The sequence below is a fragment of the Hypanus sabinus genome, chromosome 3 (assembly GCF_030144855.1).
Source record: "Hypanus sabinus isolate sHypSab1 chromosome 3, sHypSab1.hap1, whole genome shotgun sequence".
NCBI classification, from domain to species: domain Eukaryota; kingdom Metazoa; phylum Chordata; class Chondrichthyes; order Myliobatiformes; family Dasyatidae; genus Hypanus; species Hypanus sabinus.
In genome coordinates this window covers 170,995,295-171,015,408 of record NC_082708.1, presented here as the reverse complement: position 1 = coordinate 171,015,408, position 20,114 = coordinate 170,995,295, and the positions used below count along the sequence as shown (strand labels likewise).

At 36.9% G+C, this 20,114-nt stretch overlaps 1 protein-coding gene across 4 annotated transcripts in view; it reads left to right on the top strand.

Annotated features, from left to right (window-relative positions):
- Positions 1-20,114, top strand: part of ptpra (protein tyrosine phosphatase receptor type A) — a 219,091-nt gene that overhangs the window by 138,764 nt on the left and 60,213 nt on the right. For 3 of the 4 annotated variants that reach the window (XM_059965672.1, XM_059965671.1, XM_059965670.1), the window contains 3 exons: positions 427-500; positions 8,521-8,657; positions 11,268-11,358. In XM_059965672.1, coding sequence (XP_059821655.1) covers positions 427-500; positions 8,521-8,657; positions 11,268-11,358 — 302 coding nt within the window. Of the gene's footprint in view, positions 1-426; positions 501-5,776; positions 7,133-8,520; positions 8,658-11,267; positions 11,359-20,114 lie in introns of those variants that run through there. The other variant, XM_059965673.1, reaches the window with a different exon arrangement.

Here is a 20,114-nt window from a genome sequence, read left to right as displayed (position 1 = left end):
GTTTCTCGATACTTGTCATTATGTTAATCGAGAAGAAAGCCATTTTTGGCTGATTGAGTCTACATTGGCTCTCAAAGGTGCAATCACATTAGACCCATTCCTTTTTTCACTATATTGCCGTATACAGCCCTAAACCTAATCTGTCTTATATATGCCCATTACCTCTCCTAAAATTCTTTCTGCCATTAGCCTACATTAAGGCATAATCTAAACCTGTCAGTTAACCTATGAAGTATGTAGAAACCACCTCAATCATAAAGAGAACAAGCAATCCTGCATGTAATCCTGGATAAACACACCATTCTTACAGCAGAATTCATCTGTGCACCACCTCACCCTATTGCAATCATGCTTGGATGAAATAACATTTTCTTTTTGAAAAATGTTGTTAAAATATCACATTAACAAATTATTATCAATCTACAGGTTTAAAAAGTATAAGCAGGCTGGAAGTCATTCAAATTCCTTCAGGTTGTCCAATGGGAGAACAGATGATACAGGTTTGTTTATAAGTTAGATGGGAAATTAATAGATACATTGCTTTTTCATCATAAAAAGACAAATTTAATGATGGCTCTAAAATTATTGTTAATTTTCAGTAAAAAAATGAAAAAATTTTACAACTGTTGAGCCAAAGTGTGTACTCAGTTGAGTGTTGTTGAAAATAGCATTTGCTTTGATTCTCTAAAAAGCAATCTTGAGCATCATAGAATAATGCATGAGTATTTTCTTGCTATAGTGAAAGTATGTCTCTTTGAGCTACAAACTTTATTTCTTTATTAAATCATCAAGCTCAATATGATTCATCAAAATTTAATTTGTTTTGAGGCTGTAAGTCAGAAACACAAAGAAGTGGGTAGCTTTCTTTCCTTATTGTGAGGTTGATTGTTAGGTTTATATTATATAATAAGCAATCTTTTTTGGCAGAGCATTTGGGAAAATCACTTTGACCGCGGTAGTGAACAAGTTGTCTTTCATCTACACATCCCATAAAGGGTTTAATATGAATAACAGTACTGCCACATAAAACTCAGTTTCACACATCACTCAAAGTGTAGAGTGTCTCGAGTTGCTCATTTGATATTGAACTGAAGACATAGTCGTGATTACAGCAGTATCATGAGTATGTTATTGCACCATTATCTGGAGGCCTGGGATTTTGATATGGTGCCACTTAAATATCACAGTAGTGACAGGAAACTTTATAGAATCATAGGAATTTTATGACGCTGCAGGAAGCCAACCAGTCCATCGTGGCTGTGACAGTCAAGTAAAATTTTGCACAAGTGTTATTCCTACACCTTTCACTCGTAAGATTTGTTGAGCTTAATGGTGTAACTTTTGCCTGAAGTACAAAAAGAATTTTGTTTTAAGTTGATGAATAACATTCTTAAAAGTAGCTAATTATTGTAAATTTCCCCTACTGTACATGTGACAGGAGAAGGAACAATGGTGGGCATGTGGCAGGGCAATAAGTGGAGGAATGGAATTAATGGAGAAGCTCTTAGGAGCCATTATAGACTTGATCTGCCAAATGGTTGCCTCCTCTGCAACAAAAAAATGAGAGCTATTCAGTCTAATCCCACCTTCCAAGTATTACGTCTATTGCAAATTACTGCCGGAATAGTTTTCTAACTGTCAGTATATCTGATATGTTAGGATTTTTGTTCTCGTGCTTATTCTCCCTCAGTTTTGCCGTTTTAAAGAAGTGTGGCAGAAAAAAGGATTGGTAATGGTGGCATTTAGTATTGTTGGTGATTCTGTCTCCTTTCAATAACAGTCCATCTTAACCCTTTCATTTGGATTAAAAATAAAATTTAAAAAGGAAGCTCTGCTGATCAAATGTAAATTTACATCTAATACAATTTCATATGTAAGCTTAGTTACAAAATAGTAAGTATATACAAGCTACAATTTAAATACTTTTATCCTTATAAAAATTGTACATGGTCTCTTATGAAGTTCATGAATGGCTGTTTTCTAATTGTATGTAAACAATGCCAATTGTTTAAGTTGTAAGTTGTTTTGTCAGTGTTAAAAATGTTTACTGAAAAATACATCAAGCAGAGTTTTACACAATATTGTGTGATCATATTCCAAGTAAAAAAAAATCTGCATTATTCTGTTTTCAAGCTCCTTTTTTGTGTTCACTTCAGCAGCAGCTTTTGAGACCAACTCACTTAGTTCAGCTCTGGTAAAGTCATTATTATGTTCTCATTCTTTTTGTTCACCATTCTCTTACCATATATTCTTTTTTAAATTCTTTTTTAACTAAATCTTGCTTTTTATGTTACTAGCTAATTCTTCTGCATTTGAAGTTTGTATAGCATGATATGTGTACCATTGTGAATAATTGTGCTTTTTCTCATACGATTGGCATCTACATGATAATATAATTTTTGAAGCTGAGATGGCTAAAGTATTCAGCGTAGTTAGAATTAAGTACAATTGCAGTTCTTTAAAGTTCTAATCAGACTAAAATCTCTTCACAACTGTCAGGTGTGGTATAGTCTACACTAGGATTATCAAAATTCAGCACAAATGGCTTCAGATCCACTTATGAAGAACTAATTTTTTCTCATATAACTAGCAATGCACCTCATGGATGTTGAAACACAAAAAGGGTCATGCTTTTTCTGCTTAAACGGAAATAGTTATTGTTGGAACTGACAGCACATTTTTTGTGGAACTGATTCCACTTGAGACTGGATGCAGATATAACAAGTTTCTTATTCAATTGAAGCAACCATGCTTGAGAGAACCTCTGATGCGAGAATCCTTCAGCTTGTCAGTATTTAGATTCAGATTAGTTAATTGTCACATTTCAGGGTGCAATGGATTTTTTTGCTCATGTGAAACTCACAAATAAAACATTGATCTTTATACACTTAAGGCAGAGGTAATGATAGTTTTCGAAGATCAAACATGGGTATTGCTTGTGTGCAGGTGACAACATAGTCCACACTTTCAGTCTTTAATGTTACTTTCAATACCCTGAATGTAGGCCAGGTTGGAAAGTATTTTATTCTGTTATTCAGACTTCTATCCCTGTGACTTGTGGTTCTCAATCACAGAGTCCTTTCTTTTGCCTAGATTCTCAACAAAATAAATTGACTGTGCTGGCTGCATTTTGCTGAATTTTCTCTAATTGGTGTGGCTTGAATTGCCTGCAATGAACTAATGACTCCCCAGTTGCTGGCGTTTGGTAAATATCTCAGCAGGTTTTGCAAAAACTGTGAGCCGACACATCAAATCATTCTGAACAATCTTGATTATATGGAAATAAGGCCATCCATTTAGTTTAATCACTATTTGCATATGTCATATAGTATTGTAAAATGCCAACTCACTAATGTCCTATAGCTGGAAACTGGAATTTACCTGCTTTTGCTTATATCTAAATCTACTTCAAATACTGGAATTAATCACAATTGACCTGCTGGTCAACTGTACTCAGCAATTCTACTCTGTTTGGAGCACCTGTCTCATCATCTAATTTCCCTGAAGACCCTTTACCTCTTTAAAAAGTTGCTGGTCATTCACCTCATGTTTCAATGAGTATATGTTTACAATCACCCAGAATAGCAGTTTAGTAGATTGATATCCACTTTACTAAAATGCTTCTCCAAACCACTACCAATGAGATCATTTGGTTATGCTATGTGACTCCTGCAGAATGTTTTACATCACCTTAATACTTCAACAATGACTCCAAAACCTGAATTCTTTATCCCCTTAATATGTAAGGTATGTAGGAAAAAAAGCTTTTTTTTCTAGCTTATCAACTGAGTTAGGCTCTTACAACAGATTTTGAAGTTGGGTAGGTCCGGAATTGCCTATCATCCTTAATTTAACATGCATATCTGTCATGACTCAGTTAATATCACTAGTTCTGTGTCATAGTACCATCACTTGAGGGTAAGAATATAAGACATAGGAGCATAATTAGGCCATTTGGTCCAGTGAGTCTGCTCCATCATTAAATCCGTGTCCAATCAAGAACCTGTCAATCTCTGCTGTAAATACTCCCAATGACATGGCCTCTACAGCTGCTTGTGGTCACAAATTCATCACCCTCTGACTAAACGCCCGCCTATGCTGAGGCTGTGCTCTCTTGCCCTAGACTCCCTCATCATGGGAAACATCCTTTTCACATCTACTCTGTCTAGGACTTTGAAAATTCATAAGGTTTCAATGAGATCCCCCCTCCCATTCTTCTAAATTCCAGCTCCAAGGTACAGAGCCAAAGCCATCAAACATGACTCATATGACCCTTTCATTCTTGGAATCATCCTTGTGAACTGTCTCTGAACCCTCTGCCATACCATCACATCTTTTCTTTGATCAGGAGCCCAAAACTGTTCACAGTGAGGCCTCAGCAGGTCCTTATAAAACCTCGGCATCACATCCCTGTTCTTGTATTCTACACCTCTTGAAAAGAGTGCTGACATTGCATTTGCTTTCCTCACCACCAACTCTTCTTGCAAGTTAACCTTTAGGTTCTTTTGCACAAGGACTCCCAAGTCCCTTCGCTCTTAGATTTTTGGATTTTCTTCCTGTTTAGCAAATTGTCTGCACATTTATTTCTTCTACCAAAGAGTATTTCCATGCATTTCTGACATTGTATTTTCCATTTTCTTGCCCATTTTCTAAGATCTTTTGCACCCTACTTGTTTCCTGAACACTACCTGCCCCTCCATTAACCTCTGTATCATCTGCAAACTTGGCAACAGAGCCGTTATTCTATCATTGATATACAACATAAAAAGAAGTGGCCCCAACAGCGACCCCTGCAGAGCACCACTAGTCACTGGCAACCAACCAAAAAAGAATCCTCTTATTCCCACTCGCTGCCTCCTGCCAATCAGCCAGTGCTCTAACCATGCCAGTAACTTCCCCGTAATGCCATGGGCTGCTTGGTAAGCAGCCTCATGTGTGGCACCTTGTCAAAGGCCTTCTGAATATACAACAAATATACAACATCACTTCATCCGCTTTATCTACTTGTAATCTCCTCAAAAAATTCGTAAGGCAAGACTTTCCCTTAAGGAAACCATGCTGACTTTGTCCTATCTTGTTCTGTGTCACCAAGTGCTCCATAACCTCATCCTTAACAGTTGACTCCAACATCTTTCTAACCACGGAGGTCAGGCTAACTGGTCTATAATTTCCTTTCTGCTCCCTTCCTCCTTTCTTAAAGAATAGAGTGATACAGGCAGTCCCCGGGTTACGAACAAGTTCCATTCCCGAGTCCATCTTTGCCGGATTTGTATATAAGTCGGAACAGGTACATCCGGTATTATTTAGCATCAGTTAGTCCAACTTTTGTTAGTATATTGTAGATATTTTACCTTTATATGCATGTAAAACAATAAAGAAACAAATCTATTTCAGTAATTAAATCAGTGTATTGCTTAGTAATAATTGTAGCTTTCATCGGGGTAGGGCCTTTCACATGCTCCATTATTGTCACTTTATCCTTTATCCTTAAAAATTGTTCTGTTCGTTGACTGACTGTACAGCTTAACGCTTTTCCAATGACTGATGGCATTTCACCTCTTTCCGATCACTTTATTATTTCTGCTTTATTTTCAATCGTGATTGTTTTCCGTCAATGGAGTAGAAATTCAGCAGCAGCCGTGGGCGGTGGGTCCTGTGCTGCCCCGGGTCCTGAAGTCCACCGCACTGAGACAGGTTAAATGGGACAAGTGGGGGCGGTGCTGTCTGGAAAGGGTGGGGGGGAGTCAGGGTGAATCTTGCTAAGAAAAGTTTAAGCCAAATACAAAGTTACACACTCAACAGTGTTAACAGCAATGACTTAAAATGGCGGACGACGTCGTGATCCAACAAAGTGGCAGATGGCGTTGTTATCCGACTTAAAATGGCAACAGCGTTCTCCTTCCTCCGTTCGTAAGTACGAGTTGTTCGTAAGTCGGACGTTCGTAACTCGGGAACTATCTGTACTTGCAATTTTCCAGTCCTTTGGTACCATTCTATAGTCCAATGATTTTTGAAAGATCATTGCTAATGCCTCCACAATCTTTACCACTACGTCTTTCAGAACCCTAAGATGTAATTCATCTGATCCGGGTGACTTATGTACTTATAGATCCTTCATCTTTTTGAGTTCCTTCTCCCTTGTAACAGTAATTGCACTCACTTCTCTTCCTCACACCCTTTAACATCTGGCACTCTGCCAGTGTCTCCTACAGTGAAAACTAATGCAAAATACTAATTTTGTTCATCTGACATCTGCTTGTTCCCTGTTATTATTTCTTTGGCCTCATTTTCTAGTGGTCCTATATCCACTCTCATCTCTCTGTTTGTTTTTCTTTACATACTTGACAAAGTTTTTACTATTCTCTTTGATAGCGTTTGCTAGCTTGCTTTCCTTTCCCTCCTATTGATTCTTCTAGTTGCTCTCTGTAGGTTGCTAAAAGCTTCCCAATCCTCTATCTTCCTGTCAAATTTTTGCTTTGTTGTTTGCCCTCTCTTTTGCTCTTACATTGATTGGCTTTGACTTCCCTTGTCAGCCACAGTTGCAGTATTTTGCCATTTGAGTATTTCTTCATTTTTGGAATACATCTACACCTTCCTCATTTTTCCCAGAAACTCATGCCATTGCTGTTCTGCTGTCATCCCTGCCAACATCTTCCAATTTACTTCAGCCAACTCCTCACTTATGCCACGATAATTTCCTTTACTCCACTGAAATACTGCTATGTCAGACTTTATTTTCTCCCTATGAGATTTCAACTTGACCTCAATCGTATTGTGATAACTGCCTCTTGGGGTTCTTTTACCTTAAGTTCCCTAATGATGTGCAGAATGTGTTGCCATAAAATAGCTGCAAAAATGAATTGTCATCTAGGTGGTATCCTTAGCTTTGAAAGCTGTCACATGGGTGATTTTTAACACCTCTGACACTCTCTATTCAAATTAACCAAATTTAACATAATTAAATGTTATAATTTAACATAATTAAATGAGGACCTGACTTATCACTCTACCTTCCCGCTGGTCTCATCTCAATTCTGCAGCTTTGGCAAACAATCATGGGCATCTTTTCACAATTTGGCATGAAAGTTGCAGTTGAGAAAAGTGTTGCATGGGCCACTGCGGATGCTTTCAGGTAAAGTTCATTAATTGCAATGCGAATTCAGCAACATAGAATTAGGAAGTGTGAGCATATTGCACTAATAGATTGTTGTGCACTTTTCTAAAGCAGAGTATTTCTTACAAGTGTTTTGCTTTCAATTAATTAAATGTGGGGAAAGGTGATGGGTAACTTATGTATGAGTATAAGGCCAACAGTTGGTAATGGGGTGGATAAATGACAAGTTATTTGTAATAGTGTTGGTTGGTAAAGTACTTATTAGTACATTGAAAAAGCTTCCTTTTTTATAGTAACACACTTAACAGTAAAGGCTTTATTTTAATATTTCAGCAAAAGGTGTTTTTATTTCTTGAAAATTGCTTCCTTAATGTACAGTATTACTAAGTTTCAATTTAATTTATGTCCAGATGCTTTTGGATGTTGCCTTGAACTAACTTGAGGGAAGAGTGCTATTATTGAGTCCATTCCAGCACCTAATCATTATCTCATTATAAAGCAATATTTTCTCACTACTTCAAAGTTCTAATTCACCATAAAATACATATATGTCACCATATTCTACCCTGAGATTTATTGTCAAAGTACATAGAATATATGTGACCATATACTAACCTGAGATTCATTCAGCTTGGTACTTTATTGCTATGGATGTCAAATTTTATCAAATAGATCGGCAGCACAAAGGAGCCTGCCAAACAAGATGATATTTTAGTTATACAGCATAGGAACAGTCCCTTTGGCCCACTGCATCTATCTTTCCATCCGAATCCCATTTTTACTGCATTAACTTCATATCCTTCTATGCCTTGTTCATTCAGGCAATTGTCAAGATGCCTCTTAAATTGTTTTATTGTTCTTGTTTCCACTACTTCCTCTGGCAATTAATTCCACCTATCAGTTTCACTTTGTGTGAAAAATTTATAGATCACCTTTAGATCTCATCCCTCTCACTCCAAATCTATGTCCTCTAGTTTAAATTGGGTAATTATAAATTGTTGAGGGGGAACATACCAACTTATTAAAACAAGTGTGTGAAAGAAAGTAAAACAGTGCTAATTTAGTATGTCCCATGTTTGCTAATGAAATGAATGACTGATGTAGTCTAAAGGCCACTCTGGCTACTTGCTATATTAGGTACTGGCGACAAAAAGCTGCAAACTTGTTTCTGTAGTAGTTTTATGTAATCTTGGAGAAGGGCTTAAGAGAAATTCGTTCACATTTATAAAGTATACTCTAAAGCTTGTTTGTATGTCTCTATGTTTATACACTTCAGTTTCTGTTCTAAGACTTCTGGTTTCCGCGACTATTAATTATGCTGTTAAAGAAGTTAGAAAACATATTTTATACTCAAGCCCTATACTTAACATGGTTCTGATGGATCTGTCTCTGTTCTTTTCATTCAGAGCTTCAAAGCATGCCACTGTTAGCAAGATCTCCAAGCACAAACCGAAAGTATCCACCTTTATCTATCGAGAAATTGGAAGAAGAAGCTAATCGACGAATGGCAGATGACAACAAGCTTTTCAGAGAAGAATTTAATGTAAATTTCTTTATTAATTATAACTTCTGCAGCTGAAATTCTTTTGAGTCTTGAGTGTTGTGTATTACTTTCTCAGTCTTCAACTGTTGTCCTGATTGGCCATGATCCTCCTCTAAACCTCTTCCACTTTTGTGGATCTGGAGGGGTGTGTCTTAACCTTGAACTGCTTCCACTCTTAACCAAAAATGAGTTCAATTGGCAACAATTTTTGCCTCTTTTCCCAACTGTCCATTGGCAGTTATTTCTAGAGCCCCATGATGATTTGTACTAGGTTTCCTCCTTTATCTCTGCTATGCACTGTTTATTGTTATCATTCAAGCATACAATGTTGAATTCTACATGAACGCATGTCACAGCCTTCAACACTCATCACAACTGCTTCTGCACAGAGTGACATTCAGTCAAACCTATAGACTTTGCTGCTACTTTCTGATTTCCAATTCCAAGATTTTTACTACCAGTTCAGTCTGCTGTCTGGCCTGCTGTGCTCCTCCAGCATTTTGTGTGTATTGTTTGGATTTCCATCATCTGCAGATTTAATCAGTTTCTTCAGCTTGTTATAGAAAATGCACATGATGCAAACCATTTATCTGTTCAATCATTTTATTTAGTGTGTTCCTTACTCCTGTGAAAAAGCTTATGATGATATCAGTCTTTAATGCCTTGTCCACTACTTAAAAAAATAATTGTCTAAACTTGCATTTATCATATTGTTTACAATATTATATATATCTGTGTATCTGAGAAGATGTAAGGTTCTACTTGCCAAATCTGAGCTTGACTTTCTTTACATTACTGAATCCATTCACATTTTAAATATGTTTATACATTTGGAGTAACAGTAAGTTTTAATTCTTTTTGTGTGAACATTTTCATTCTTCTAATTTTGAGGATTAGCGATACTGAAGGTTTATTTTTTGTAGTTTACCCAGTAGTTTGCATACTTAATATATCAATAGTTGCAACTTGCAATCTTATCACTGGAATATGTTTTAAAATGAGCAACTCTAAGTGAACCAATGTCAATATATTTTATTTCTAACAACAATAATGATTTATTTAAATACAGCACCCAGAGGTGCTTCTTAAAATTTAGACACATCAGTGCAGTAGTTATCCTGTTATTAGGAAGACTCAATCCAATAAGAGACCATAATGGCGGTTTTCAGAAAATTGCAAATTATCTGTTGCTGAAGACTTTCTTGTGAGGAAGTTGTCAATCACAATACATGCTCTGAAGATGATATATCATTTAAATTGCAATATTGTTTACAATTTTAAAAATTATATGTAGAATAATACTACTGTACAAAGTGTTCATAGCTTCTATTACTATTTGCTATAAATTTTGGCTCTACTGTATATTGCATAAAATTAGTTTTGTCACAAAAAAAGTCTTGATCCTTTTCCCTTAAGGAAATCTCTCTCCTGTTAGTGCCTTCTGCCACTTGTCTTATCCATTCATGTTTGAAGTTTGGCTATCAGCAACACACCAACCTCAACTTTTTCTCCAGTCCCACTCTCTCCAATAGTTCACTTAATCCTTCCATCCTCTTTCATCCTTCCTGGCTATTTTTAAAATCCTTAGTCTACAGCTCCCATCCAAGTGTATCAAGACATTCTATTCCTCTGCCCTTAATCTCCCCCTCCATTAAACTCCCCAACCAGTATCTTTGGTTATGCTCATGGCTGTCTGATCCCTCTGCATCTTTGCATGCATCCTTAATTGTTCTCTCAACCCTACTGAGTTTGTTGTCCTCCTCTTGGGAAAATAATTTTGCAGTTTCTTACTTGGTGGATCTGATTTTCACAATATTTCAGCAGCAAAGGTTCTGCTTTCACAATCACCATGAAGATCTGTTAACAGCATACCATAGTCCTGGTTGTAATCAACACTCTACATTCATCACGCTGACAGGCATCTCACACGTAGTAGTCATTATGTGAAAACCATTAAATATCCATTTACACTAATCCTATTTTGTATTCTTTTGAGAAACATGTGACCTCTCAAGAATGTCTTCAGCAATGGGTAGTTAATATTTTCTGAAAACTACTGTTACATACATCAACTCTACCACATACTGGTGGCAATTTATACTGCCTGAACTTATCAATATTTGTATCTCCATTTAAAATTAAATAGCAGGTTCCACATATAACAATTTGGTTACTGCAATAGCTGATAGTTATATTGATTTTATTATTACTGTCTTTACTTTTAGTATTGACTTTTCCTACTATTTTAGCTACTTTTCAATTGTGCTGTTAATTTGATGTAAATGTGTCTGCTGTAAAATCCACCCAGTTGGCTTATGCTGTATCCAGGCTGAGTTGGTATGGTAAAAATTCCTTAAGGCACTGCATATTCAATATTCAAAAGTGATATACATATTACTTTATTAAATTCAGGTGTAACTTTTTATGTACTGATTTGTTACTGATTTAATATAAAACAATACTTTTTAAATTATTAACTACTTGAGAATAAATTGGGGATTTGAAATTACTAGTGATAGTATGTATTAAATCTTCAGTGTTCAGGATTTCAGAGATGGTCTCTTTTTTCAGCAATATAGTAATATGTATTATGTTTCCATGGTTACACAGGCTCTCCCTGCATGTCCAATTCAGGCCACTTGCGAAGCTGCATCGAAGGAAGAAAATAAAGAGAAAAATCGATATGTTAACATCCTTCCTTGTATGTAACCATATTAAATCCAAGAAATTATATTATAGCAAATGATGTTGTTTATTATTACTGCCTGTCATGTAACTCACTAAATAGTTGTTTTGTAGGAACTTCTTTGCGTCATTTTCAATACCTCTTTAAATTGGAAAGCTCATCCATCAGTGATCCTGCAGCTTCCTCACCCAGTTGAACTTTATAATTGAGCTATTCAGAGGATAATTGTCCTTGCCTTCATCTGATGTTCTTCCTAGGAATTATTGTTTCAGAATTTCTAAGCTTGTCAGTTATTCGATTCAACATGTTTTTTGTATTTATAATATTGAGGTTTGACTCACTACCTCTTTAATATGGAATAGTTAATTAAGCAAACTAACCAAAAGAAAAATTCAGTAAAACAGACATTGCGAAAGAAATGTTAAGTAAATCTGTCTCAACTTCTTAGTAATGTTCACAGAAACCTGCCTGAATAGAACATAAAACAGGCCCTTTTAGCCCATAAGGATGCCAATTTAGATTACACATTTGCCCGCCGATGATCTATATCCCTCCATTCATTTCCTGTTCATGTGCTTGTCTTAAGTGCATCTACAGCAATGCTATTATATCTACTTCCACCACATCTATTGTGGGCAATTTTGTTGGTGCTGGAATGTGTGATGATACTTGTGGGCTGTCGCGAGCACATCCTTAGGTTGTGTTGGTTGCTAACGCAACAATGTATTTCACTGTATGTCTCACTGTACATGTGATAAATTAATCTGAATCTTCTGGCTGCACATTTTAAGTATGGGTTTGAGCTCAATTCATGAAGTAACTTAAGATGGACTGACCTTGACATCAAAGCAGCATTTGACCAAGTGTGATTTCCTAATATAAGTGCAGTCATGGTCAATGGCTATCTCAATCAATGATCTTCCATCATAAAATCACAAAAAGGCATATCGGATGGGTGATTGCTCTCTTAGCTTGCACTATTCACCATTCCTCAGCAAATGGAGCTGCTCGTGACTGCACAAAACTAAACTTCAACATTTCAGGACTAAGTAGCAGTTTTGCATTTCAAAGGTACCATCTCCAACAATAGAGTGACATTACCAACATTGATCCCACCACCATAAACGTTGTAAAAGTTTATCATTGACCTGAAGCTCAACTGGATCTGCTATGTATACAATCGATTAAAGAGCAGATCAGAAATTGGGGATCCTCTGGCAAGTGACTTGCCTCCTAATGTCCCAAATCCTACCCTTATCTGGAAGGCATGTGTCACGTGGCTTGTTATGCATTCGAGGGCAAGTGCAGCTCCATCAAGAAGCTCAGAACCTTCCAAGATAAATCGGCAACATATCATCAAGAGTACCATTTTTAGATCCAATTTCCATCTGTTCCTGGATCCCTCCTGTGTGGGCTTTTATTGAAGATTTTGCTAAAATCTGTGTAGATTGCATTAATGGCACTACCCTCATCGACACACCTAACCACTGGAAAAATTTCAATCAAATGAGTGGGACAGGGTTGCTTTTTAATGAAGGCTTTTTGAATATTCCTGTCCAAATACAGACTAATTCTGTCACTTGGAATATTGTCTCTACCATTGATCTGGATTTGAATCTTGGAAATGAAAACTACTACCGATTGAGTGTCTAAATGCTTTCATTTTTTTCTTGATTAAATTTGATGACTTTATTTAATAATGTGAGAAGTACTTGTTGCAAATATCTCCTATCACAAATTTTCAACTCTAGGCATTCATATATTGAGAATGGTATTACTGGATGCAGAGTAGATATTGCATCATAACATCTATGTTCACATGCAGAAGCATGCTTCAGATTTTAAATTAGTATTTTTATTTCACTCAAACTATATATACAAATTTTTTTTTTCTTTTGACAACTTCTTCCTAAAATCATTGCAAAATTTGCCCATGTTGCACAAAAAGTTGCTTACCCTCTGATACTTTACACGACTCAGAATGAGAAACATTGCTGCTGGACACTTAATTCTCATGTACCAAGATACTGTGAAAATCTTGTCTTGCATACTGTCTAAGCAGGATGAATTCAGTGCAATAGTGCATTGAGGTGGCTTAAAGAAACTCAACAACAGAGTACAATAGACAATAGACAATGGACAAAAGACAGTAGGTGCAGAAGTAGACCATTCGGCCCCTCGAGTCTGCACCGCCATTCTGAGATCATGGCTGATCATTCACTATCAATACCCAGTCCCTGCCTTGTCCCCATATCCCTTGATTCCCCTATCCATCAGATATCTATCCAGCTCCTTCTTGAAAGCATCCAGAGAATTGGCCTCCACCGTCTTCCGAGGCAGTGCATTCCACACCTCCACAACTCTCTGGGAGAAGAAGCTCTTCCTCAACTCTATTTTAAATAACTGACCTCTTATTCTCAATCCATGCCCTCTGGTACTGGACTCTCCCAACATCTGGAACATATTTCCTGCCTCAATCCTACAGAATGATGTATTGCAGTACAGAGGAAGTGTAGTGTACCTAGACCAAAAGGGGCAAGGTCATAACAAGGTAGGTGTGGGAAGAGAGAATGTCTGGGATGGGATTATGATGGCTATATCTCTAAGGCAGTAAGAGGCATGGCTAGAGTCCATGGAGAGGAGGCAGGTTTCTCTAATGTGCTGAGCTCTGTCTGCAACTATGCAGTTTCTTACACTCTTAGGCAGAGCATTGCCATACCCAGCCATGTTACATCTGGATAGATATTCACCATGATGCATTGATTAAAACAAAATGTTGAGGGATTAAAGCAGTCATGCTAAGTTTCTTTAACCTCCTGAAGAAGTAGAGGTGCTGGTCAGTTTACTTGGCTGCAGAATCAACACAGTTGGACCAAGACAGCTTATTGGTGATATTCAGACCAAATAACTTGAAACTCATAACCCTCCCATTCTCAGCGCTGTTGATGTAGGCAAGAGCATGTGCACCACCCCACTTCCTGAAGATAATGACCAGCTCTGTTGTTTTGCTAACACTGGGGGAAAGATTGTTGTCATGATCAGTAGTGCAGTGCTAGCCAGAGCGCAGCAGAGCACGTCCGGCGCATCTTTAAGAAAAAAGCTGAAATAAACAAGCTAATTAATTAGGTGCCGCCCAGGGTGATTTGAGTATCTCAGAAACTGCTGATCTCCTGGGATTTTTACGCACAACAGACTCTGGAGTTTACAAAGAATGGTGCCAAAAACAAAAAAAAATTCCAGCAAGTGAATTTAACAAGATGTTTTCGCTCACAGAAGTCACTCGCTGGATGTTTTTTTTCTGTTTTTGGCACCATTCTTTGTAAACTCCAGAGTCTGTTACGCGTAAAAATCCCAGGGGATCAGCAGTTTCTGAGATACTCAGATCACCCTGGGCGGCACCTAATTAATTAGCTTGTTTATTTCAGCATTTTTCTTAAAGATGTGCCGGACGTGCTCCGGTGCGCTCTGGCTAGCACTGACCTTATATCACTGATCTCGCTATATTCCTGTATTTTGTCCCTAACAAATTGTTTATTTGGCTAATGATTGCATTAACTTTAAAGGAGGAATAAAATTTATTCATTTGCCCTCCTTCAATAGTTTTGATTGATCATTTATCTGAAGAAAGAAGTTATTGCCTAACAATTTCAGGTAGATTTAAATAATAGTCACATGGGTTTCAAAACCTGTGAGATTGAATTGATTTTATTTCTTACATCCTTCATATACATGAAGAGTAAAAATCTTAATGTTACATCTCTGTGCAATGTGCAATTTATAGTAATTTGTACTAAGTAGTATGTACAATAGGACAGTCAATATGGCATTGAAATACAATTATGTCAGCGTGAATTGATCAGTCTGATGGCCTGGTGGAAGAAGCTGTCTTGGAGCCTGTTGGTCCTCGCTGCAATGCTGTGGATGGTAACAGCTGGGCCAGTTTGTGGTTGGGGTGACTTGAGTCCCCAGTGATCCTTTGGACCCTTTTTACGCACCTCCTTCTGTAAGTGTCCTGAATAGTGGGAAGTTCACATCTACAGATGAGCTGGGCTGTCCACACCACTCTCTGAAAAGTCCTGCGATAGGGGAAAGTACAGTCCCCATACCAGGCAGTGTGCAGCCAGTCAGGATGCTCTCAAATATGCCCCTGTAGAAAGTTCTTAGAATGTGGGGGCCCATACCAAACTTCTTCAATCCTCTGAGGTGAAAGAGGCATTGTTCTGCTTTTTTCACCAGGCAGATGGTATGTACAGACCATGTGAGATCCTCAGTAATGTGTATGGCGAGGAACTTAAAGCTGTTCACCCTCTCAACCCCAGATCCAGTGATGTCAATAGGGGTTATCCTGTCTCCATACCTCCTGTTCTCCACAGCCAGCTTCTTTGTTTTTGTGACATTGAGGGAGAGATGTTTTCTTGACACCACTGTGTCAAGGTGATGACTTCTTCCTTGGAGGATTCCTCGTTATTGTTTGAGATTAGGCCAGTCAATTTAGTATCGTCAAGCTGAGGGGCTCCTATGTTGAGGGACAGAGGTGAGGGAGCCCATTCTTAGTATCTTCCAAGGTTCTAACAGGAAGACCGGGATCGGCTGGCTGTAATGGAGTAGGTTGCAGTAGCTACGTGCTCCAAAATTATTCGCTTACTTTGCTGTTTAAACCTATCTCGGTGAGAGCACCATGAGTAGAAAATACTCTAAAAAAGAGTTTACTTTAGAGATTTTGACTGAAATGTTTCAACAAATGTAAGAGAGACTCAAAAAATTGGATAAACTGGATGACTTGGAATCCAAGTTTGACTTGTTACAGAATTCCTTCGACCTGGTTAAATCTGAACTGAAAAAGCTTAGTCGGAAACTTGGAAGTATATAGCAAACTGTGAATGACCATGAAACTCGTATTAAGCTACATGAAGGATCTCTGCCGGTGTTGCAAAAAGATATCGAAGGTTACAAGAAAACTTCTAAGGAACAGCATAAAAAATGCGACACATTACTGAAGAAACTTACAGATTTGGAGACCAGGAACCGAGGGTGCACTATCAGAATTCTTGGGCTTCCTGAAAAACTGGAGGGTAATCAACCTATCGATTTTTGTGCTCAAATGCTGAAAGATTATCGGAACTACCAAAATTTGAGCGCGTTCACCAAGTTACCCCACCTAATTGGGATTTTGCCAAACCTCGCTCTATTATCATTCGCTTTTATGACTATCAGATTAAGCAACGGATCCTCCGTGAATCAAGGAAGAAACGCATATTACAATTTCATGATCAACAGTTTCGGATCATTCAGGATTATCCACCGGAAGTTCTAAGGGCTAGACAGGCTCTTAAAGAGGTCATGTCTGATCTTTTCAAACTAGCTGTCACCTTTCTCTCAGAGATCCGTGTAAACTCAAGGCTACTACTTCTGATAATAAGGTTTCTTGGTTTACGAAGCCTGAAGAAGCTAAGAAATTTTTACATAGTCTCCATACTTAAATTCAACCTTGAATATTTCTCTTTATGCCAAATGTTTTAATTTCGTGTTCAATCAAGTAATTAGCGCTTTGTTGATAACAAGGTTTCTTGGTTTACGAAGCCTTAATCATTTGTTTGATTAAGTAATTGGCGCTTTGTTATTTTTCAAACTATGCAAAATATGCAGGCAGACTGCATCCATTTTCTCTTTTGTTGTTTTCTGCCATTACACGGGTTCTTTAATGTTACTTTTTCGCAGGTCTTTTTAAACAATACGTTATATTCTTTCATTGTTACGTTGATTTTTACCTTTTTAGTAATTTGACTGAAAGTAATTATGTAGGGTGTACATGTAGTAATTACTGAGGAATGAAACTATAGGGTGTTTTGCTTTACTTTAACTTCACTCTGACTTTTCCTATCTTTTGATTATTTATATACCTTTCGGTCTTTTACTGTTTTTCAATAGTATACAATATTCTATATTTCTTATTGCTGGTTTTTGGTTTTTTCATTATTTTACCATTTTGTTATCTTGTTTTTTTTTCTCCCTTGAATGCCTTAAATTAGTCATGTAGGAAGCTATCTAAACCGCTTCCCTTTCTAATTATTTTTTATTTGTTTCTTTACTCCTTTTCTTTTGCACCCACAAGCATATGTTGTTTTCCTTATTGGCTTTTACTAATATTTGATTTTATTGTCTTCCCTTTTTACCGAGACTAATACTTATATTTTCCCATGGTTTTTTTCATAAATAGCAAAGTTATTTACTTCGATATTTTGTTTTTGTGTGTGTATATATATATATATATATATATATAATCGTTTATTCAGCATAGCTATACATATATACTTTCTAGAGCCGCCGGAGTTTTGGGTTGAGAACGCTAGACTTAGTCTTCAGCCTCCCTTAGCTGCTTTCTCTCTTTGGGGGGAGGGAGGGGGGAAATGGGTTCTTCCAGAAAGCTGATTGGATGTTTCTACTGTTTTATTTATTCGCTATCTACATGTCTGTGGTTACCTTTTATTCATTACTAAAGGATACTTGATGGATTCTTTTATTAATATACTCAAGTTTTAATGTGAAAGGTCTAAATAACCCTGTTAAACAAAATAAGATTTTCTCTTGTATTTATATCCAGAAATTAAAACTCGTATAACCTTCCTTCAAGAAACCTATATTCGTAAAGATGATATTTCACATTCTTTCAAAGGATGGAAGGGTATACATTATCACTCACCCTCCCAATCTAGATCGAGAGGTGTCTCTATCCTGTCTGAACAGAATGCATCCTTTATTCAACATAATGTAATTTCTAAAACAAATGGCCATTTTGTTATTGTTTCCGGTAGTCTTGAGAATAAACTAATGGTATTTGCAAATGTAAACGCTCCAAATACAGATGATTCCTTGTTCTTTGAACGTCTTTTCTCTTTTCTGCCTGATTTGAATCGGTATTCCTTGGTGATCGGTGGAAATTTTAATTTTTGGCTTGACCCTATATTAGACCGCTCTTCAAGTTAAAACACCTGTCACTAATAAATCAGTCCTTCTTTTTAAATCCTTTCTATTTCAATGTGGTATTCTCGACGTGTGGCGTTTTTTGCACCCTCAAGGAAAGGAATATTCATGTTTTTCTCAGGTTCATCATATGTACTCTTGGATTGACTACTTTTTTATAGATAGAAACTTGCTTCCACTGGTATGATCCTGTGATTGTAAGGAGATTGCTTTGTCTGATCATGCACTTGTGCTTCTGGCTTTAAGATTACCTGTTCATTCTGTATCAAATAGAAGTTGACATTTTAACTTATCATTGTTATCTGATAAAAATTTTCTAAGGTTTTTGGAAAATCATATTACTTTTTTCTTTAAAGAAAATTTTAAAGGAGATACTGCTGGTACTATAGTCTGGGATACTTTTAAAGCATATATTCGTGGGCAAATTTTCTCTTACTCTGTCTGCCTATATAAAGAAAAAAGTTGACAAAGAAAGGTCTGACTTAGCAATATTAAAAGATCTTGATTGAAAATATGCCCTATCTCCAGATCCAAATATATATAATAAGCGGATGGAAATCCAATCCAAGTATAATCTTCTGCTGACTTACCCAATTGAACAACAGCTGATGAGAGATAAAATTCAATTTTACATTCACGGGGATAGAACAGGTAGTTTATTAGCCAATCGCTTAAAATCTTTTACAATTAATCGTCAAATCACAGAAATTTTTAAAGATAATGGGACTAAGATATTCGACCATTCTGAAATTAACAATGTATTTAAAGACTTTTACCTTAAGTTGTATCAGTCTGACTCTTCTTCAGATGATACCTATATGAATGCTTTTTTCAGTAATATCAACATTCCTACATTGTCTGCTGATAGTCTAACACAGTTAGATCAGCCTATTTCCAATGAAGAAGTGGCTGAGGCTATACGTGCTTTACATTCTGGTAAGACCCCAGGACCTAATGGCTTCCCTGGGGGGTTTTTATAAAACTTTCACTACGTTACTTACACCTCAGTTATCCTCTGTTTTATCAGAGTCCTTTAAATTAGGTAAAGTCCCTCAATCTTTTTATGAAGCTTTTATTTCTCTTATTTAAAAAAAAAATTAAAATCCATCTGAATGTTCTTCATACAGACCGATTTTTTTATTAAATGTTGATGCAAAAATTTTATCCAAAATCTTAGCTCGAAGACTTGAAAATATTTTACCATCTATTATATCATATGACCAGACAGGATTTATTAAAAACTGTTACATTTTAATAAATGTCGGTTATTGAACGTGATATATTCACCATCCAAAAAATATCAGAGCGTATACCTTTATGTGATGTGTTGTAACATTTTGATCAATTTTGTTACAGTATATGAATGTACACTCTTTATGTTGAGATGTATCAATGTGTTGCATTCTGTAAATCTTATTTTTTCTTCTGAATAAAAATACTGTAAGAAGGGAAGACCAGGATCCAGCTGCACAAGGCAGAGTGAAGGCCGAGGTCTCTGAGCTTCACATCAAGCCTAGAGGGAATTATGGTGTTGAATGCTGAACTGTAGTCCAAGAACAGTATTCTCCCATTATCATCCCTCTTCTCCAAGTGTGTAAGGACAGTGTGTAGAGCTGTGGCTATTGTGTCATCTGTCGATCAGTTGTGTCGATAGGTGAATTGTACTGGTCCAGTGTGGAGGTAGCTTGCTGCAGATGTAGTTCTTCATCAGCTTCTCAAAGCATTTGCTTATTATTGAGGTGAATGCGACAGGACACCAGTCATTCAGACATGTTACCTTGGTTTTTTTG